The sequence below is a fragment of the Caretta caretta genome, chromosome 3, assembly GCF_965140235.1.
Source record: "Caretta caretta isolate rCarCar2 chromosome 3, rCarCar1.hap1, whole genome shotgun sequence".
NCBI lineage: Eukaryota > Metazoa > Chordata > Testudines > Cheloniidae > Caretta > Caretta caretta.
The window spans coordinates 174,661,189-174,684,486 of NC_134208.1; the positions used below are offsets into that span (position 1 = coordinate 174,661,189).

The 23,298-nt window shown below is 36.2% G+C and overlaps 1 protein-coding gene across 4 annotated transcripts in view; it reads left to right on the forward strand.

Moving 5' to 3' along the window:
* PPM1B (protein phosphatase, Mg2+/Mn2+ dependent 1B) overlaps nt 1-22,071 on the forward strand; it is a 97,991-nt gene extending 75,920 nt beyond the window's left edge. For 2 of the 4 annotated variants that reach the window (XM_075127141.1, XM_048843000.2), the window contains exons 5-7: nt 10,400-10,511; nt 11,769-11,826; nt 18,096-19,178. In XM_075127141.1, the coding sequence (XP_074983242.1) occupies nt 10,400-10,511; nt 11,769-11,826; nt 18,096-18,401 (476 nt within the window). In that variant the 3' untranslated portion in view covers nt 18,402-19,178. Of the gene's footprint in view, nt 1-10,399; nt 10,512-11,768; nt 11,827-12,078; nt 12,148-18,095; nt 19,179-20,229 lie in introns of those variants that run through there. The other 2 variants (XM_048843001.2, XM_048843002.2) reach the window with 2 other exon arrangements.
* The last annotated feature ends 1,227 nt before the right edge of the window (nt 22,072-23,298 follow it).

Below are 23,298 nucleotides of genomic sequence, written 5' to 3' on the forward strand. Positions count from 1 at the left end.
AAAATCAAAATAGTAAATAGGGTTAGAGATAACTCGTAATTTTTTTACTGAAAACAAATTTTTTTTACTGTCGATATTAAGGAGAGAGATTTTTCTCAGACCCTTGAAAATATCTAAAAGAAAAGCATACTACTAACTGTTGACAATTTATTGTGTACTCACTACAGTAATGTACCGGGCACAGCATTTTCTCGTGGCTAGACCATATGCCTGGCCTTACCACTGTTAACCTTGTGCAAATCACCTAACTTCTTCATCCTTAAGTTTCCTTATATGTAAAGCAGAGGTACTATTACTTTATAGGGATGTTTTGAGATTTGTTTTAAAATGCATTGAGATCCTTGCATGAAACTTGCTGAAGAAGTGCTCAATAAACATTATTATTAAGCATTTACTTGCTTAGAATTATGCAAAGTTAGTTTTGTGAAAATATCACAACAGGGGTAAGCCCCCTGGCAGGCCAGGCTGGTTTGTTTACTTGCCGCGTCCACAGGTTTGGCCAATTACGGCTCCCACTGGCGGCGGTTCGCCGTCCCAGACCAATGGGGGCTGTGGGAAGCAGCGCGGGCCGAGGCATGTGCTGGCCACCGCTTCCCACAGCCCCCATTGGCCTGGAGCGGCAAACTGCGGCTAGTGGGAGCCACGATTGGCCGAACCTGTAGATGTGGCAAGTAAACAAACCGGCCCCAGCTTACCCTGGTGGGCCGTGGGCCAAAGATTGCCGATCCCTGTACTATTATAAGCTACTGCTTTTTGTTTATAATAGTCCACCAGATTTAATTTTGGACAGAAATATATATAATTCAGATTTTGAAAGATAATAGACCTATATTACATAAACATAAAATAAAGTCTGAAACCCATGACCTTTATTTCAAATATAGGGGAGTATTCCTTTTGATCTAATACTATTTTGAAATATAAATGACTGGTAAGCCAGAGTATTCAACAGAAATAAGTTATCCAGACATTTGTCCGTCCTATTATTTCAGTTGTTTTTGGTTTTCCCACAGGAGTTCCCCCTGTCATTCAATGTTCTGTACGTTGGATAAAGTATAAGACCTTTAAGTGACATACACTTGACAAGGAATGAGAGTTAGTAGTCAAGGAATTTATATCCAGAATAGAAGCAAGTCAAGAAAACAGAAGACAAAGCGGAAGAACCCACAATATTTCGCCTCCCTATTTTTCTCCCAGCATATTTCGTCTATCCTCAATAAGTTCATTATCTCTCTATCCTTTTGACATATGTCTATTGATTCCTTAATAAAGTGGCTGAATTCTGGTTTGAGAGATTGGCTGCCTATAATTTTACTATTAAATTTTTTCATCAAATATTTATAGGATAGAAGTAGACATTTTGTTGGAGCTTAAAGTAGACATTTTAGATGGTTTGTTTGCTATCTGAGTGTGGGAAAACTGTCTTTGTTGAAAAAATTGTTTGACTCCATTGCAGCTGTTGTGCCCAGAAAACGTATATAGCTTGTCTTTAAAACTTTACGTTGTGACATGTATTTAGTCTTCAGTGAGGAATATGTTTGGTGTCAAGTTTGGAAAAATTGGTTGAATATCAAAAAAAAAAAAAAAAAAAAAGCGGCTTTGTAAATGAGAAGGAGCCTCTTTGTAAGAAAATATCAGAAGAAGGCTAATTGCTCTCACCAGTTTTGCATGCATTTTTGGATACGATGCACTCTGGAGAATAGAGTGGAAGAATTTGTAATTTGTGAAAGTCATTTAGTTGATTTTGCAATCTAATACACTTTATAGTCCCAGCCTGTTAAATGGAAGAGTTGTGTTGCTGGTGGGAGAGTGCCTGCTGACCCACTCTTTTTGTTTGACTTTCTAGTGGATTTTTTATTAGTATTTTTTCTGTAGGTATATTCTTGATGTACTCGTGGCCTGTTATGATGGTCAATAAGACTGTGTCTTCCCGTGATCCCAGTCACTGTAGAGATTGTTTTCAGGCCCAAATTCAGCAAGGTACTTAAACATGTGCCTAACTTTCAGCACACGACTCGTCCCATTGATGCCAGTGAAACTACTCATGTGCTTAAGTTAGTCATGTGCTTAAGTGCTTTGCTGATCAGGCCTCAGAGCAGTGTATGGATACATAAAGATTTGCCTATCCAAACAGAGTGAAATATAACGGACCTTATTTGAAAAGAAATTACTTAGTTGTCACCTGAAGGACATGAGTTCACTCAATAATCTAAGGTCTTTGATCTTTGAGAGGTGGTGGTGGTCCAGTGGATTGCAGTACGAGTATTATTTTGTTCTTTGGAATGAAGAATTGGAAAGTGGTATCTTCATTGTTCAACCAGTATTTTTAATTAACAGTTCTTTTGATATGAGACATGATCGAGTAGTGAATAAAATAAATATGGGGGATTTTAAGGAAAAGCTTAAAGCTATTCTAAACTGAAATCTGCAATTTTTGCTTCCGGCCACTGTCCAGGGAATGAGAAATATCAGCCAGTTTACACTGCTCCTCTCCTCCCATTGCTCCTGTAACCCAGAAGACTTGGTTGTTGGGCAAAAACCCACTGAGATATGGCAGCTGGTGGGGCACAGTCCTGCTGTGTGTCAGGCTCACTCGACTCCTCCTTAAGACACGGAGAGGAGGGGGGTCAGAACCCTTGTAAGACCCAACCCTTGCTAACCAATAGGCAGGTATGCTCACCCTGTTCAAATTCTACTACGCCTTTTAAACAGCCCCTTGGAAATCAAATTCCCAGCCCGGCTGGCAGAAGTTTTTTGTAGAGGAAGTCTTCCCCAGTTGCACACAGAGGCAAGCCAGAGGGTTGCTATCAATTTGGCTCAATGTGTCCAGCCACAGTATCTGTATCAATTCAAAAAGCTTCCAAAAGTTACAGCTGTGAAAAAAATGATTATTTTCAATTCACTGCTTGGCACAGGATTCTCAATCTCAACAATGATAATTGACAAGACTTTGGTCAGCTTTTACTCTACTTCAGTGTGACAAAATTGAGTAACATCAGAGATACTGTGAGCTGTTTGTCTGCAGGCTTAAGAATACACAGCATCAGTTTATAGTAAGTTAATATTTTCAAGGTTCATTGCAACCATAAGGACTAAACACCTTTTGTGTGTGTGATGGTTTTAAAAAAAAAATTTTAGGCTTGCAGAATTTGCTGGCACTCACCAGGGAAAGCTCCCCTCTCTTCCCCAGGAGAGTGGATTTTTTTTAATGCTCTCCTCATACACCAGTAATCAGAGTGTACCAAGAAAGTAAAATTCTATTTCCGTGATGCAGACAATGAGGGGAAAATCATGCAGGACCTGGACTAATGTTTGAGAATGGAGCATAATAAGTAATTGCAACTACAGTTAAGTTACGTGTGGTATTTCACAAAAAGACTAGTGTAGGATTTACTTGCCATGAGGAATCAGATTTTTCAAACGTTAGGTGTTAAAAATGTGCATGTAATTTCAGACTAATTTGAAATTGCAGTTGTACGTGTGGTGGTAGTGGTCTTTTATGTTCCATATGTATATTAAAAATTGCCTCAGAGTGACTAATTCTGCCCAGCTACATAGAGGCACTCTCCCATATACTTCGCAGAAAAGCAAAGACGGTATCATAGCCCAAGTGTGTGAATATATAGTCCTTATCCAAAGGATGAGGTCAGGAGCAGACAATAAAAAAAGACCTAGCAGAGAAGAAATTCAGATTTCCAAGATCCAACACTTCATCTTTCTACCATTGCTTACATATCAGAAGAACTTGGTCCCACTCAGCTACTGGTCCACTGTTTCTGTATGGGAGCAAAAGCGACCTCTGCTTCCCACTGAGAAGAATTAAGGAGGGAGGAAGTAAGAAGAGAGAGTGAGTGTTTGAGGAGGGACAGAGTATGGTGGAATGTGCAAGAAAAGAGAATAATCTATTCTGGGGGTGAGAGGGAATGGGACGGGGAAAGAAAATATAAAGATTTAAAGGATAGGAAAAATACTGGCTTTGTCATTTTGTTTGTTTGGGTTTTTCTTGTTTTAAGATTTTTTTCAAAGAAAAGGAACTTAAGGAAAAGGAGAGAATGAAATAGGAACATGTAATAGGAGGAGGGAAATTAACTTTTAGGATGGGTGAATTTTATTTCCTTTTAACTTGTTCTCTACCAGATGGACACAAAATACATTTCTTCTAATCACATTGGTCATTTATTGAAATTACATTTAATAAAACTAAAGTGTTTAAGGGGAAATACAATGGTAGTTGCGCTTTCAAATTTTAAAATGCTATCTGTACCCTCAAAGAAACAACTTTGTAGAAACTGCCATTGAGTACTGGATGGCAAATATGTGTTGCCAGTTAAAATATTGTGTGAAAGTGCACTCAACAGCAAAAGTAAAAGCAGTATGGTTTTGTATTTATTTAATTTCAAGCTAGCGTTATAAAGAAAAGATATGAGATAATTCTGTTCAAATAAGTATCATAGAACTTAGAACTGTTAGAATGTAAAATAAGACACTAGATTGCAAAAAAACAAAAACAAACCAACAAGATTGTTTCCTAAAAGGAAGACTGGCTTTGCCTCCCTGTTAAGTTACCACATAAATCTTATCATGACACTTTTATTAATATCTACTTATTCTGCCTCCGTAAAGTCTCTTAAATTGCAGAAGTTGTGTAAAGTTAATTGTGTCTAATAAGAATGATGTAGCATTTGTTTTACTTATGAAATACCCATGTCAAAAACATTCTAAATGTTGTTTTTTTAAAAGAGTTCTTCCATGGTGTATTAAACTGTGATAGCTAAGAGGCTACAAAAATTTAAATTACTTTCTTTTTTATATGTGAGATACTGGCACCTTTCAATAAAAGTGCTTTAAATAAATATTGTTCTGATGTGAGTTAGAAAAATACCAGACCTTTTGACTGAGAAATATACTTCCTGAAGCAAAGCACTTAAGTCAACTATTTCCATTCCCAATAAACATACTGCTCATAGAAATGACATTTTTTTTCCACTCACGACAGAAAAGTTCTGTAGATTTTAATGGGATATTCTAGCTCAATTTGATAACCAAGACATTACTTTTATGTTGGTGGTTATGTAGTGTGCTAAGGATGGTGGTGTGGATATAATCTTGTGTCTTAAATTACAGTTAGTCTTTTACTATAAAACCCCAAAGTAGTGAAGAGTAAGGTTCTTGTCAGGTTTGCACACATCATTAAATTGTGTGGTATGTAATGGTCTGTAAAAATCAAGCTGTTCTACGGCTTACTAGTAAAATTCAGTGACCCTGTGTGCTTACAATTTGATTTGACTGTTACATATGGCTTTCTCAAGTGTTCAGTGCACTGCTTAGAAATCACTTACACTCTCAGCTGGGTCTGAGATTGTTTTTAAAGGGGGCTGTATACTGTAACTCTTGTAAAGCTACTTTTGTATCATGACATGTACAGTGTGTTCTACCATATTCCAAAGGCACAAGCTATGACTACTGAAGTGTATTTGTAAGGTTGCATTTTATGGATCAAGGTCAATAATTCATTTATTCAATAATGAACATGGCTAACTATCTCAAATATTTTAGTTTCTCCATTTTTATGGGAGCTCTGCAGGTGATTCATTTACAAAACAAACAACCAACCTTGGCAAACAAGTGATGTGCATGAGACAATTAATTTGGGGGGTGGAGGAGAAGTTAGCTACGTTTTCTAATATTAACTTCTTTAGAAATAGTACAGTGCCTCAGCCAAGTGTTTTTAAGAAAAGCTACAGATGAGGCCAAAGAGGGAGGAAAAACAGGGACATGACTCAACTTTATTTAGTACAATGAGTTAATTATTTGGAGAGACGCATTGTGGTGTGAGGAAGATAGTTATTTTGTTTAATTAAAGAAAGGGAATATTTCTTCTAAACAGATAGTTGCTGTGAATAACTTTAGTTATTTTTTAGTTCACATCATATTCTGGTAGTTGAATGTTGGCTTGATTGATGTGGTGTGTTTTGTAGTCATTTTGTTGATACTTTTCATGATATGGAATGGCTTTTATTCTGCTTGTGATATATGAAGCAAAGGCTGTCAACTACTGGATTTATACAGTAATGGCTTGGCTCTTTCCTGTCTGACGTATCTTCTCTCTCTCTATGCCATACTGCTGCAGCTATGGTCAGCAGAGGCACTTCAGCTGGAGTCCCATAGTTATAAAAGACATTGGCAGGGCATTCTCTGTGAGTGCTACAAGAATCAGGAACTTACTCCTCCTCTTGGTCTAAAATGTCCTGTATTTTATGACTTTTTGGGCATACAGCAAAAGATACATTTGATAAGATTTTTGAAGAGAGCTGGAGGTATACTTCCTGAAATGACAATAGGTTGGAAATGAGTTGTTTTTGTAGCTAGCTAGCTAGCTGGCTGGCTGAGAGAGAGTTCTCTTTTGAATGTTTGTTTTACTGCTGGTGAGGATTTGTTTTAGTATTAACTATGTGTTAGGGTGCCCAGAGTCTTGTATAGGTGTCTTTATTATTTAAATCAAAACAAATATTTTATTCTTAATTGATTGCATATACACTCTGGATTTAAAGAACACTTGCATCTTTTGGTTCCAAATTTTAGGCTTTGTTTAAAAAGTTTTAAAAAGTAATATGCTTGTTTTTTACTTCACATAATTGTCTTTCTTGGGTTGCAGAGGTTTAAATGATTGTGTCCTAGTAAGTAAATGTGTTGATGTACGAGACAGAATAGATTCCAACTTACTCAGCCTTAGCTAGGTTGGGTCTGTGGGAATACAAAGGATCTTACTCTGAATATACCAAAAAACAAAACAAAATCTTACCAGAAAGATGCTGTTTTTATGCAGTCACTTTTTAAAACTAGAGTGATGCTATAAAATTGTCCTGTATAAGTTTACACGAAGTGTGGTCAATAATGAATTACTCCTAGTTCAAAACTATACTTTGAGTTACTTTCTGTACAGTGAAGTTGTCAATAACCATAAGACCATAACATGCATGTATATTACAGGGTAGCATGTAACAAAAGTAATACCCATGTTCTGTTTTACTTTTAAATTCTTTGTTCTCAGGTTTTCCAGCACTGAGCTGACTTAGTTGAAAAGAGAATGTTTCAAGTACTAAATAATGTGGATTAAATAATTCAATTCCGCAGCAGGAACAGAAGCAGTAGATAGTTAATTTCACCAGGAACTTGATTAGTAAGGTTATTTTCTCCCACTAATCATAAAAAATAGATTTTCTCTTGGCCCAATTCAAAGCCTACTAGCCAGTGTAAAGTGCGTTAGAAAGTAAAACGGCTGTTACAGAAAATGTTGGTAGATAATCATAACTTTAACTTTTTTTAGCTTGAGTGGAAACGTGGTTTTTTTCCTCAGATATATCTAATAATTTATTGTACAGCTATATTCTGTTTGTGTTCAGTTCATTACTGTTTGTTCCCTTTTAATGTACACATAGCTAGAAACTTTAAATGCTTCAGTTTTTTTAATCTAGTATATCCTGTACATTACCAATCCATCTGGAATTTGGCATGAAATAGGCAAGAAATATCAAGTCTCCTACCTGTGGCTGAAATGCCTTGCTTCTAAAATCTGTTGGTAGAGCATATGTATACTCTACCACACAAAAACCTAAAAGAACAATGGAGCAACAGTTCTGTGGAAAAGATAATATGTGATCATTTAATTAAACTGTACCATAGTGCATACGTAGAAGAAAGCCAAATTGAGGTTGCACAAGCAACCTTAATTCTGGCATTTCCTAGTTTTTGAGTGCTTGAGTTTACAGTCTAAAAATGTTGTTTTCAGATAGAGAGAGAGTGTGTGTGTGATTTCCTACATTTTTAAAAAGCAAACTGAAAAAACAGATTCCATCATGTGACAACATACTGACACCCACATAGGTCAGCAGCAGGGTTGGGAACCTTTAGATTCACTGCACAGACTTTTGGCACTTGAACTGATAGCAGTAGTAGGTTGTCATCCTCTGTGGACCAACACTAGAAGGGATGGGACGCTTTGCCAGAGAGTTTCACAGATGTTTGCTGATAGTAGAGGAATGGTGAAACTCAAGAATCTTGGGTTCCATTCCCACTCTAGAGGGAAATGTTCTCTGATGGGCACAGACTCTTCTGCCCATTCCTCCAAGCATGACCAAACCTATCCTTGGATCAGTCCAGTCTCTTCCCCACCTCTGGCTCCTTGTTCCCATCTCACTTCTCAGGTTGCTCATTCCAATCCCAGTCTCCTTGCCAACCAGGCCTGCTCTCACCCCTTGCCAACATTTTATACAAAACATATTTAATTGAACATCATTCCACAAATAGAATTTTAGAATGTCTGTGTTCCTAAAACTCCTCATCTAAGTGAGCTACTGCCATCTTTGGTATTAATAAGAGACATGAGCCACAGTGGGCAAACAGGGATCAAGGAGCATTTTCCAGAAGTTACTAAAAGTGGGGCCATCAGCAAAATCTCGCCACCTCATTATATTTGTGTAATCATTACTACAGTGTTTTTGTTTTTAGGATTTTACAAATATCTCTGAAGACAGTAGCATGGTATAATTTTTTTCTTGTCTACTATATAACCATTTTTATGGTTGAAGTATTTATTTTTATGTGCTCTGTTTTTTCATACTGTCTCTTGTGTTCCCTTGAAGTGTTCCTCTGTCAGTCCAGAGCCACTTCTGCCTAAATCTTGCCAATTCCTATCTGGAGAGAAGTATGTAAAAATTTCTCTTTTCTAGGCACTAACTTTGACCTTTTAAAATCCAGGGCTGGAATCTAAATGCCAGTTTTTCTGCCTCCAGCAGCAAACTAGCACCTTCAATAGTTTTTCTCATCTAATCACTTTGAATATTTTTCTTGGGTTCTTCTTTTTTCTGCTGCCTTCTCTCCTGGGTCCCATTCCACACCTGTGGGACCCAGTTTCTGGTCAGCAGTTTCTTCTTCTCCATATTAATTCACAGTCGGTGGTGGGATTCTTCAGTGAGGTGTAACAGCAGTTGTGTGTTGTCTGTTACCAGCTACAAGCATTTCCCAGCTAAAGAGTGGTTTGAGTAGGGTTTGTCAATCTGCCGAGTCTCCAGGTAGTACAGTGCCACTTCTGTTTGATCAGTCTCTGCAATGTAGCTTAGTCTGCTTCCCCTAGTATTCTTTCCACCTGGACTGATCTCCCATTCCTTGAAACAGCAGTGTTCAGTAGGGCTCCAAACTGTATCCCAGACCCCATCAGGTTCCCTCCTGTTGTTGGAACAAATTTTCAACCTGCCAGGTGCAGCAATGCTGAGTCTTTGGTGGGACAGCACTGTTCTCCAAGGTCAACAGAAAGCAGAAGATGCATGAGCTGTTTGGGTCGTCCCTAACACCCCCCCCCCCCCCCCCGGTGTATCTCACCTTTCTGAGGAGACCTACCAGTCCCTCACACTCTCTTTGTGGAAGCCTCACTCACCTATCCGATCTCCTTTGGGACTTCTGTGGCCTCCTTCAGTAGGTTCAAGAAAATCAAGCAACATGGATCCAAGAAATATGATTTCTTATTTTCAGAAGAAGGAAAAATTGCATTCTTATGATGTTCTCCCTTCCACAAAAAGCACAATTTTTAGGAAGATAAGACAAAGCCTAGTGCACCAGGCTACTGCTAAGGAGACAGATAATGTAGGCATACCCCAAAAGGAATTCCTTCCTATTAAAGAAATCTGAAGAGAAGCTGTCCTTTACTATAGCAGAACATTGGGAAATATTTATGGATTTCTTGTAGTTATGCGCAGAGTGCAAGTGATCAGCATACCTTGTATAAGGTCTAGAAGGACAGTTATGCAGTTTGCCTTGATACACAAGCTGTCCTCTTAAGAGCAAAGCTTTTAAAAGGCTAATCTTGCTAAAAGCACTATCTTTCACAAAGACCTGCTTGATACGTCCCCACAAGTCCCCACCCTGTTCAGATGCTTTTATTCTCCCTGTGTTTTGTTTATGGTAATTTGCATATACCTGATAATAGATGCAAGTGGTATGACCTTGCCTTGTAGCTGCTCTGACTTTTCATATGAGCAGTCCTTAGGGTAAATTAACAGATAAACCAAAGTTGTTTTATTTTCTGCAAAGAATTCATGTAACATAGTATATATACATAGCAATTCAAAAATTTCAGATTGCCAAAATGTTTTAGAAAAATATATCTGGTTATTTGGAAATGCATTCTGTTTACAGAGCACTTACTGCAACAGGCCTCGATCCTGACTGGGCCTACGTACCACCATATGAATAATGTTGCTTATGTACAATGGGGAAGTAAGAATTTTCATTTTGAAATTTAAATCTTTTTCCATGCTAAAGTAATAGTACCTTGGATTTTATTTTACTGTTTGCTGCTGATTCATTTTTAACTAATAATTAGGACTTCTTTTGTTTTAACCAGAAATTATGGAGAAGTCGGGTGAGGAAGGAATGCCTGATCTTGCTCATGTAATGCGCATTTTATCTGCAGAGAATATCCCAAATTTACCACCTGGGGGTGGTCTAGCGGGCAAGTAAGTACAGTGCTGGAACAATTTATGGCTTTTAGTAATTATAATTTTGAATATAAGTACAATACGTTTCTTCATTAACTGAAGACTTGGCTATCTTTAGTAGAGAAGATGTACAAACTTAAGTTACTAAAACATTTAAAATTGCTCAGTTTTTCATACATTAAACTAGTTCACTGTCTGCACTATAGAAAATACAGGCAATGCTTTCTATTCTGCCACTACCAGCCCCCCACTCCATCCCAAATAGGGGGAAAAAACAGACTACTTTGATACATAACATATTGGTTTACCATCCCATACAATTACATGTAAAGATATAAAATTTGGCATATTTTGCTTTTTAGTTCTTTATATTTGTTCACTATCTATAGAAAGTGATAAAATAGAAAATTGAGCAATTTTCATGCTACTCTGAACTTTTGGCTTCAGGGCCCAATGTGTACTTGGGTCAGTGACAGCGTAGCTTGCCTCTTCGAAGAAAAATTGCGCCTATTTTGCTTAACATGTCAGCCTGAAAATTTGAAAGGTAGAAAGTACTTTCCGTTATTAACATTGTGAAATGTTTTTTAAAATTAAAATTAGGAAAAATTGAGATAAGCCTATGGTGGGACACCAGTTTTTTTGTAAGCCTATAGATGGGACACCAGGTTTTTTTGCTAATAATTTTTTTGTGTGACTGGCAGTATGAGCCCAAGAGAGAATTTTAGTGAACTGTTGTTCTGGTTGTTTAAGTCATTATTAAGCCAAGGTACAAACCTGTTTACAATCTTCTACATTGGGATTCCCATACATGGCATCATTTCCCTGCATAAGACTCAAATATACCAATTTTAAAATATATATTTTCACATTTCACAGTTTGTTTATAGTAAGAATTGCAGCTCACCTTAGGAATTCTTAGACTGCTGGGCTAAGCCGAAAGTTTGGATTTATCCCAGAACTACTATAATAACACCTGGGACATTCTGCATGTACATAGTGGGAATTTCTGAAATGTTCAAGCAACTCTGAAGATGTAGCGGGATAAAAACCTGAGAGGAGAGGAGGGCTGGGAAGCAAAAATTCAGAATAGGGAAACGTCGGTTGCATACAAACCTAAGCCTTGAAAAATCCTTCGTTACCATTAACTGAACTCTTTATATGCAGGGTAGACAAACAGAAGTTTAGACATGAAATATCTCTCTTCATTTGAGTGGTAGGGTGTTCAAATTTGTACGGCATTTTTCTGCTATATTACATTTTTTTTTTCATTTTTAGGCGTAATATTATAGAAGCTGTGTATAACAGGCTGAATCCACACAGAGAGAATGATGGGGTAAGTTTTACTTTGGGGTCTTAGGCTTCACTAATAATGAGGAAACCATAATACTTCAATGCAGGTGGGGTACAGAACAAAATTTAAGTAACCTGTATTTAAGTATGTATGTGTTTAAATATTTGATATATATTTTAATTGTATATCACTGTTCTAGAACTTTATTGTTAAAGGGACAGTGATTTGTGTATGATACCTAGTTCTGATTGATTAATTTTTAATATAAATGACTGCTTCTGCTTTTCATTCAAGACCATGGAGCCACAATATGGGGACTTACTTTAGGAGCTGTTGGTAGTTTAAATGTACTCTGGCTTTGAAGTAAGTAATGAGATTGAAATTTTGTTACGTGCCCTGTACTTGAAAATCTAGTGTCAAATTCTGTGTCCTTGTAAGAATCATATTCATTTAGAAGATTTCTGTTGAGTGTGCACTAAGTGAAAAGGGTCATGGTAGTGATACTGGCTATGCTTTTTTAGCATGTTGCACAGATGATTCCAGTGAAGATTAGTGTATTTCAGTTTTGAAGATCTTTCGTGAAATGGCCTAGAACAGTATAATTTACACTTGAATGAAAGTAACAAATTCTTTGATCATTCCTGATTTAATTTTTTAAATGAATTATTTACACCTATCTGTTCAACTCCTGGACAGTTGAGCTTTCAAATCTTTAAACATTAAATTACACACAAAAAAATACAACACTATGAAATATAGTGGGTTGCTGTAACTGTTTTAAATTACTACGTTACTGGACTGAGTAAGGAATAAATGTGAAATTTACAATTTACACTTTTTTAACATCTGTTTTACAAAGTAATTGTAGCAGTCATTCTATGTCAGTCAGCTCCATAGTGACAGATTGGTTTAGAGACTTCATGTCTAGGAGACTAACAATTTTTTTTTTTACTTGTTTAGAGAGTAACTTTCAAAAAGTGGATAATTACTCATTGCTTCGCGAAATGTTGCCTCTTACCCACAGGGTTCACTCCCTAAGCTAATTTGTAGAGCTGCTACCCTGTTCTCTAAATGGTCCCCAGGAACCATGCATGCATGAGATGCCTAAAAACAATTCAGTTGGCAAGTGAAGGCTCTGGTGAGAGGGTGGGTAGGGATGTCAGATTTTATTTATTTATTTTAACTACTTCGAAATTATTCTGAATCTAGTTGTGCATATAACTAACCTCTGTAATTACATTATCTTATTGTTATCACTGTCTTTCTTGCCTCACTCCATCTACTTCCCTTCTGTTGGCTGTTACCTTGATATGGTGTGTTGTCTTAAGAGTGCATGTGCAATTGCTATGTTGGCAGCTGTATGCCAGCAATAAAGTTACTGTAAAACTTTCTTGTGTAGATATGGCCTTAGATTGCAAGCTCTTCAGGGCAGGAACTGTCTTTCTATGTGTCTTTATAGAGCCTAGCACAGTTGGGGGCCTTGATTCTGATTTGTGCCTTTGTGTGCTATCACAATACAGATAAATAGCTAATGGTTTCATTGTCACATCTGTCTTTTTAAAAATTAAAATTTGTGGTTTGTTATTATTTTTTTGTCTTGGATCATAAAGGTTACAGTTAAATTTTACATCCTTAACCCCTTCAAAGTGTGCCACAGTTCCTTCCAAAGTATCCTCAAACATCTGCTGTTTCCTCAGTCCTGCAAGACAATGCATCCACCCAACCCACCATGACTCCTAACATTTGGAATACTACATTTTCTCTGTGCCTCAGTGTCTTTTTACCCACTTCCAAAAATGGAAATGTTTAGGATTAATTAAAGCACTCAATTCAGAACATTTGCAATGAAAAGGAAAAATCTGGCTCCTCTGTCAGATAATTATAAATGCCTGATGTTGCTGCAGCATATTTGTGACAGAGCAAGACTTTCAAAGGAAAACGCAAAGGACCAAATTGTTATAAATTGTGTAGCTCCACAAAGGTAAAAACCACAGTAAACAAATATGTTAAGCATTCTCTCAGCTACTTAGAATCTCAGGAAATGTCTTGGACCTGCTTCATTAGTGCTTAAATATTATCTATTTGTATTTTATTAAACTAATTGTTTAATTCTTACACAAATGCAGATCTGGCGGGCATAGTAAAAACAAAGGGAGGGCAGGCTTACTATTAAAGGTTATATTTACACTGAATACCGTATTATGCAAAAAGTGTGGACAATACAGTGCAATGCACTTTTTGAGCTATGTAAATATAGTTTTCTTTTCTGCTAGAATTGAATTAAATCCCTATATTAAGGGAAATCTCTGTGATCTTTGAGTATTGGAGGATGGCTGATAGCCCAAGAAGTCACTTAGACCTGAGACTGCAGTTTAATGCATCAGCCACACTAGGTGAAGGATTGGGTTTAATCCTCTGATAGGAATATCTACTTCATTTGGCAACAGCATTATTTCCCTTTTCTGTCCTTGGCTCATATGTCCCAGAAAGACTTAAAGGGAGGAGAAAATTCAGTGCTGCCAGAGCTGACACCTCTTTATAGTACCTCAGTAGAGGAAAGGTACTTACTTTCCTTTCTCGTTAAGAGAGGCTGAGTCTAGTAGTTCATGTGCTGTGCTGAACCTGATAGTCTAGGTCAGTGTTTCGCAACCTTTTTGATACCAGGGACTGGCTTGCTGCCTTCCTAAACTGTGTCAGGCAGGGACGAACTCTGGTCCATGGACCGGTCATTGAGAAACACTGCTCTAGGTCACTGTTAAACTCGCTCCCCTAGCCACTGGACTGTCCTTCAGTCTCTTGAGCTTGATGCTTAGACAAGAAAACTGAAGAAGGAATAATTCCATTATTAGTTAAAATGCTTCTGTTCTTCTCTATATTGTGATAGCATAACTGGAGTGCCCCTGCAAACCTGCGTTCAATCAGATACCAAAGCAGAGGGCTGGATACATACAACACACCCAGTTGGTGGTGGCTTGTAAAGTGTGTTTCAAAATGAAATATCACAATGCTCCCAGTATAAGTCATGTTATAGCAAAAGCAGAGCTTTATATTAAAAATTATGGGCCAGATCCACAGCTAGTGTTAATTTGCACAGTCTGGAGCTGCACTGATTTTACACTGCTGAGAGTCTGACCCTATTTTGGTGAACTGTGTTCTTACATATACTAAGAAAAATGTTTACATCTGTTTAATATTTTTCTATATGCAATATTGCTGTAACAGTCTTTGAAACTCCTTCCTTATGACAACATTCAGAAATCTTCAATCATTCATTCAGTGATACGTAATATATTTATCAACATTCCATATAATTAATTTGTACTGTATTGATAGTCATTATATATAGATGTGATTTGCATTGCATATTTTAATGTACAGTCAACAAAATATATGGTGTGGGATAAAACCTGAACTGATGAAATTATAAAGTAAAAGGTATTTATATGAATTATTGCAGTTGAGCGGATGTCTAGGTTGTAACAATATACTGTAGTGTGAACAGCTTAAATAAAAAAAAAGTAATCTTCATTTGATGACAGTGATCTTTATAGCTTGATGAATCAAGAATTTTCAGAAAGCATCTTTTATCGATTATTTTTTTCAGAATACAAATTTATTTATATTTCTCACAAGTATAAAGGCTTTTATTTAAATTGTAGTCAAGCTCAAGAATTTTGTCCTCGGGTGTAGTGCACTTTCTGTGGTAACTGTTTAATTTCTGAAATATATTTCTGTTATATAATAACTTAGGAGCAAATCCTTAACACAGTGCACAGCCTATATATGCTTGCACTGTACTGGAAGAGATCTGTGGAGGAAGGAATCCTCCCTGTAATGTTGCAGAGTTGTTTTGTGGGTAGTATTGGAGCCTCCAAGATGCAGTAGTCACTGGGCTCCTGTGCGCTCTTACATGGTGTGGAGTGGAGTAATTAGGAGCTCTGGCTCATCACTGATCCCTAGAGGCATGTCTGGTTACCAGGAACCCCTGTATATCACTCTTGTGTAGTAATTCCACCATTTCTGCTGTAGACAAGGATCCCCATAGATAGGAAGGCGGAGACGAGATCTGCTCCTTAATAGCGCTATAAATGTATGTGGTGCTATATAGTGCTCAGTGCCCAACATGTAATAGACCCTTGCACCAAAAGATTTGCCATCTAAATGAATAGTATAATGTAGTTCTCCTAACTTGCATTTGATTTTCTCAATGCTGTAGCTAAAGGATTTAAAATGGAAACAACTTATAAAAAATATTTGAAGAGGGTTACAGTACTACCAGAAAAAATCATTAGAGGCTAGCTAAAATGTAATAGGAAGAGTAGTTATTTTATTAATTTAAAAAAGAGGTTGGATTGTTCTCAGATACTCTCTTTTTTTTTAAATGGCTGTATTTTTCAGTTCTTCTTTATACTTACACTATGTACTGATTCGGGCGCAGTCTACACTAGATTGATGTAGCTACAGCATTCTGGGGTGTGAAAAATCCACACCTGAGTGACATAGCTATGCCTGATGTAGATGCTGCTAGATTGATTGAAGAATGTGTTTGTCAGCCTAGCTTATCATCGCTTGGGTAGGTGGTATTCCTACCATAATGAAAAAACCCCTTCCGTCTCTGTAGGCTTCATTTACACTACAGGGTTGTGCTAACATAGCTATTGCACTGTATCTGTGTTCCTATAGTCCCTTATTGTAGCCATGGCTTGGGCCATTGCAGCTGGCTTCCCTTGAATGTAGAAATGTGAACTGTCAGTACTAGCCACCTGGGGAAAGTGTTTCAAATTTCACAGGACAGGAAGCCTCAGTGGAGTTTCAAATATTAACATTTTGTGTTCTCTGAAATAAAGATATTTTACAGTTTTATATTCAATAACAACAAATTTTGAAAATGACACCCACACTTCAAAACCAAGTTATTCGATTATTGGAATTGAAGGGTAGAAAAGAGATAATATGTTATGGCAGCCAATATTTTCATGAACCCCTTAGAATTAGATATCGTTCAACATTTGTAAGGTTAGGATTCCAAGTTTTCAGATAGCTTACAATGTTGATTACAGCTCTGAAAGCTCTCAAGAATAGGGGCCTCTAAAATCAGATCAGAATTGAAGGAGGCAGTAGGAAAGCATGAATGGCAATCAGGATGATTTGCCTTTAATGTCATTTGTAGTGAGACTCACCAGCCTTTCAGTGATATCTAGCTACTATTTTTAGCGTGATAGTTTGTGAGGCATCAATAATTAAAATATCTTCTGGTCCCTCAAAGCAACAGAGTTGTTTTGGCACTGATCCAGAACTTAAAATAGCCAGTTTGGACCTCAGATCCATGCAACTTTTTACCCTCGCAAAGGCACACTAATCACCATCACAGACTAAGAAGAGGTTTTTTTGGTTTGCTTTGCCCATTTGGTTGAAGTGGTCTGCAACACTTCTGCAGCTTAGGTGGAGGGAGGATTCCTTCCCACATCTTAGGTCACAATTCAAGATGGGTGCCTAAATTTAGGTTGTTGGCTTTGGCTTTAGCTAGATATTCTGGATATTCATTTTTCTGACAGCATCTTGGGAAGAAGAATTGCTAGATCATTGGAGTTTTTGTGAAACAGTATCTTTGTGATGCTGATTGGCAATAGCTTGGCCCTCTACCCGCTGCATTGTACACATGAAGAAAATCAGATTTCAAATGTCAAAGGATTTTTATTTTGCAATGCTTATCAATTAAGTGAATTCTGATACTACAGCATCCATTGTTGGCAGTTAACATTTTTTAATTAAGCTGTTCACATAGGGTGTATATTGCTACTGAATCAGTAGTACTTTACATTTTAAAATATTGACTCAGTGGCTAGTGTAAATTTAAATGGCCGAGTTCTTCATTCTTTGGCTTTCACTGAAGTCAGTGACAGTTGGCTTTCACTGAAGTCAACCAGACAGCTATGTGCATCAAAGGACATAGTTTGAACTAAAGGCCAGTTTATTCCGGGGTCATCTTTTTGATATTGTTCTTTGTGCCTTGCATAAAGTAGATTGAAATGTTTGTCAATACTGTAAGTCATAATCGAGGCAATTTACAGACAAGGTATTTTCTTAAATGCCCATTCTAAAATAAATAAATAAACATGGATCAAATAACTTAATTTTAGGATGCATGTTGCTAACTTAAGGTATTTTTATATATACATAGGAGAGCATAAAGCTCAGATCTTTTCCTCAATCAGAAATTACTTTTTATGTAATGTATTTTAAAATATATGTATCATTCTAAAATATCCTAGTTTAACTACTGATTTTGGGGTCTTGAATCTTAAAAAAAGGACCCTGGCGAACCCGAGGAAAGTGGAACACAGGGGAAATTGGTGGAAGCTCTCAGGCAAATGAGAATTAATCATAGGGGCAACTACCGCCACCTTCTGGAGGAGATGCTGACTAGTTACAGGCTAGCTAAAATACAGGGAGAAGAGTGCACTGCTGAACCAGCTACAGCATCTACTTCTGATAATCTTGCTGGACCCAGTGACCCAGTGGCAGACACCCAAACAGAATCTGAGAATCATCTTGCTGAAATGCAGAGCTCTAATGAAGATTCAGGGAGAAATGAGATGAGTGATAAACAGGTGTAATGTCTTTGTGTTTCGCACAGTCGATTTGATAGCTTGACCTAGCTGTTCTAATGTATTCATATGTCAGCACATTGTTGCATCAGTTCTAAAAAGTTAGTTTGTTTGTACCTACATTTATATGTACAGACTTTTTATATGAAAAATCATCCTTTTTTGAGTAATTTAAAAATTACTATTTACTGTAGTTTGGATTAATAAACAAAATGTAATTACGTTTTATATTATGTGAAGCAGGACATCTACATTTACTGGTAGTTGGTAGTCTTAAGGTTTTACTTTTTTTAAAACCCTGTGACGCCAGTGATAGGAATTTTTGACAGATGCAAAAGTGAGTTTTTCTTTGTGTTGTAAGCGCATTCCTAGTGAATGCTGAATTTTAATACTTTACATTACATATATTAATTGGCATCTTAGTCAAATACACCTTTTGTTCAAATTTATTAATTGAATTATTTCACAGCATAATATCCTACATATTGCATGTTTTTTTTTGAATTGTATATAGTTCACATTATCATAGTTACAAAAATAATTATTCACTTGTTTTAGGATTTGTTATGCCACTTTTGTTTTCCTCACTGTATGGTCCTTTCAATTTAGACTGTATCCTCTGTTCAGTGTGAATATCTTACTTATTTTCTAGAGAACTGTATCCTTCACTATACCATAGGTTATAGCATAATGTATATCAGACAATAATATGTACTTAGAATTAGTGTTTAGTGTGAAGCTCTAAAAATTTGTTTACATCCAAATAAAAAATATGATGTGGAATAATATCTGTATGCATATTGACTTTATTTAAGTAATTTTGTTGATATGATGCTACCTCAAGCTTTTTGGAAGTTCATTTGAAATACTAATTATTTAGTCAAGGTTTGGAAATATTTGTAGCTACTGTTAATAACAGACAACAAAGATCGTGACACTGTTTATTAAACTAGCTATTCCTACAAATATGCTGGGAGTTTTTATTATCATAACTCTAATCTGTGTTCTAGCAATATTTCATAGTTTTAAATTAAACACTGCAATAAAATTGAGGTAAACGTGCTGTTGTATTTTAGGTTCTATTCCACCTTTTTTGTGATATTCCTCTTCATTGTGTGTACACACATGCACATACACACATTTAAGTAGATTCGTGTATTACTATGTTACTGTGAATCTAACTGCCTGTAGTTTATTTCTGAAATGCCATTGTCAAAAGTATGCCATTGTCAGCAGTGACAAAGGTATTTTGTCACAGTTCCTATTATATATTTGGTTGCAGTTATTGAAGCACTTGCACAAAATTATAGCTTTTATCATCCAGCAAAGGTGTAAATAAAAGTTCACTACCTCAGTGAGTAAGATCCTGTGGGAACCTCTTGCTAAATTTGGATTATCTTTCAAGAGTTCAGAAATCTCCCTTAGTGTTTCACAGATTTTTATGGGTTTTGTTTTGTTTTGTTTTTTTAAAGTAGTGGTTAGCTGATGGATTGATGGAATAATACACTAGGTGATTTGTTTAGGATTTTATTTATATTCATTTGCAGTGCATTATTTTTATTGCATTCATATGTTCTGTAAGAGAAAAGCATAGCTAAGCTTTTAATCAGTTAATCATGCTGCTTCCAGAGATGCATTCCAGAGATTCTGGGGACAGAGATATATATGGAAAAAGGGATTTTGTGTATGTGTGTAAATTAGTATAGAAAACGTGGCCATTCCTTTCATTCTTTACTTGCTCGTTTTCCACTTTATTATGTTGTTCAAATTCAATTAATTATGGATGTAGTTTTTTGTATTGGTGAGTATTAATATTTTTCCTCTTCTTTTCCTGTAGGGTGCTGGAGATCTAGAAGATCCGTGGTAGCCTTACAAATCTACTAAAATGCTTTTGATTCTGGGGGAAAAAACTTAATCAGTTTTCTTCAATACAAGGGAAAAAATTTGGTGGATTTCCAACATTTTGTGAAATGGGCAGAAAGATATTAGAGTTTTCCATCACTTGTTTATTTTTGTGTTTTCTGATATTGCCACTCTTAGCATTGCCTGTATTACAGTATCTTTACCAGCCTCAGGCATACTGACTCCATCTTTGTTGAACTTTTAGCCCTAAAAACCAAGGAAAAAGTGATTCTTTTAGCAGATCAATATATGTACCTGAGGTGCATGGGATTGTAGTTGTACTCTGAAGATACATTATGGTTTAACAAAACTTAACATATAAGCATGAAAGAGTACAAATAATTGTATGAGACATTACTTATTTCACTTTACCAAGTTGGAAGGCTTTTGCAGCTCTGTGGCTTGGAAGTAATTTCAGTTGGGCAATATGGAATAGGATTTGTATTTTTTTTTTTTTTTTTTTTTAAATTTCCAGTTTTACCTGTATTACCAGACTGTTAGGTTTCCCTACAGTGTCCAAATTGTGATATGTTGCCTACTGCTTGCTTGATGATAAATGTATTTGGCAATAATAGAAGAAGATTTTAGGCGTCTAAAACTAATAAGAATTTTACGCACGTGTACAACACATCCTTAAACTCTTTCTAGGAAAAAAAAACTTTTAAAACGAAACCGATTAATTTATGGTTAGATGTAACTTAATTTGACATCTCACTCACTGCTGCAGGTTTTTTTTAAATGCTGAAAATTTGCCTTTATTATAATGTAAAATGTGATTTTTGTTCCACATGTGGTTTTCTATAGTTTCCTCTAATTTTTCATCTTAAGATACAGACAGAAGTCTTGTGTAATATGAATATAATTTTTAATTGTTTGCATTATTTTCAAAGCTCAAATTTATCACTTTGAGATTACTATAAATACAGTTAAAATTATCTATTTTAAATCTAAGAAAATATTAGAGATATTTTCATGGGTTCAGTGACCTTTCATTTTATAAACAATGGGCATGGTACAGAGTGGCTGTCATGTAAGGTACTTGAAGATTCTTAGTTTAATTCTATTTTTGCAATAACCTTGATTTTTTTTCTGAATTCTTTTGAGTTGTGCATGTATTGAGTCCAGTAGATGCTAAAAACGGAGAAGAGTAAAGTATTTATCTAAAAAAAAAAAAAAGCTATTGGGGAGGGGAAACAATGAATGTATCCATCTGTACATGCTTTACATGCTGTGGATGCCTTGTAAACATTTTCCTATTTGTTTAAACTGTGTTTCAGCGAGGATGTAATTGCCCTTGTGTGTAGTTTAAGCTAATGACAGTCATCAACTGGTTTTGTGTGAAATGGAATTCATGCTATTTTTCTGTAACTTTATCCCCATGCTGAGTCTGTAAACACACACACACACACTCACTGGTGCCTATGGGCAGCTTTCCCAATCATTTTGATTCATTGTGTATCTGATTTTTTTTTGTTTTGTTTTGTTTTTTGTTCTAGAGAGGATTATTGCCACAATATATTTTATTTATTCATTAGATTTTAGCCTTGTAAGTTAAATTGTTCTAAATGATGATGTTAACAGATATTTGTCCCTTTGCTGGGTTTTTGGGGTTGTTAAAAGATAGGGAATGAAGAATGCAAAATGGTTTATTGTTCAGACTGTCCTCTCTGGTCCAACCCTGTACTGATAGTACCTTCCCAGTATGATATTGTGATGTTTCATACAATACAGTGAACATAACCAACTTGTTATCTTCAATAAAGGATTGCTAAAACTGTGTGATACACTGCTATTTTGTGTAGAAAGGATTTATTCCGAAAAGGTAGAAAGTTTGATTATCTTTGCTTTTGTGTAATTTTAAATATTCACTTTTGGTTTTGCTGCCTATATATGTATATTGACAATGACAAGACTTCAGGGTTAGTCCTTTGGTGACATACAAAACCAAAAATCTCTGAATAGGTACTTCTGTCACAGAATGGTACAAACAGTGGGATGAATTTGGCTTTGTAACTGCCATCAAGCTTTCACCTTAGTTTAGTTGTAATTTTACCTATTATTCTAGAGTTTGGAGAGTGTGAAATCAAGTCTGATAAGAACATCAGATGGAGTTTAAAAACAAAAAAAAGTGATCAGGATTTGAATTTTAGCCATAAATTCATGGAAGATCCCCAGCTGCATCTGCAAAATTGAGACAAACTGTCCAAATGTAACAGCTTGACAATCTCAGGCTAAATCTGTGGCTTCCAACAGTGGTTTAATACTTTCTGGTGAAGTACTAGGTAGAAGTTACTCTCTAGCAATAAAAATAAAAAATCTCCACAAAGATGTTACAGGTAAATAGTAATTAATTTTGGCCACCTATTAAATGTTTACACTGTAGTGGAATGGTGTGGGAGAGGGTGAGAATAACAAGACGACAATTTTGTTATTTCAGATGCAGAGCTTGTTGTAATTGCATGGATGAAGTTTTAGTCTGGAACACAGATACCTGCATCTCATCATTGTCAAATCAGAAGCCATTTTATCTGATGCCAGATTTGGCCCATTTGTGCAGACTTCTGGCTGTCACAATAATCAGGGCCATTTTTCTCAGAAGAGATCTTAATCCTTTCCAGCAGTTTCCCAGGTTGAGATTCTAAAACAGGCGTTTCACATAAATTTCAAATCCTGAACTTAGTCAGGAAAAAGTGCAGCCATAGTGTTCATGAATGGCTCTTAGCATGACCCGGATTCTGGGCCAGAAAACATTTAATTTTATAAGCTTTGTTTTATTTTATTTTGGTCAGATCTGTTTGTAGAATGCAATCTTTGTCCTGAACAATTGATTAACTAGCAATTTTAATTCCTTTTTACATTGCAGTAGGAAAACTTGCATTTCTTCTGATAGGCCCCATTTCTGCAGTGACTTATATTTATACTTAACAATGTATTGTGAATAGCCTTATTGAAGTCAATAGGACTACTCAGTTTCTGTAAAGTAAAGCATGTGTAGAAGGCTTTG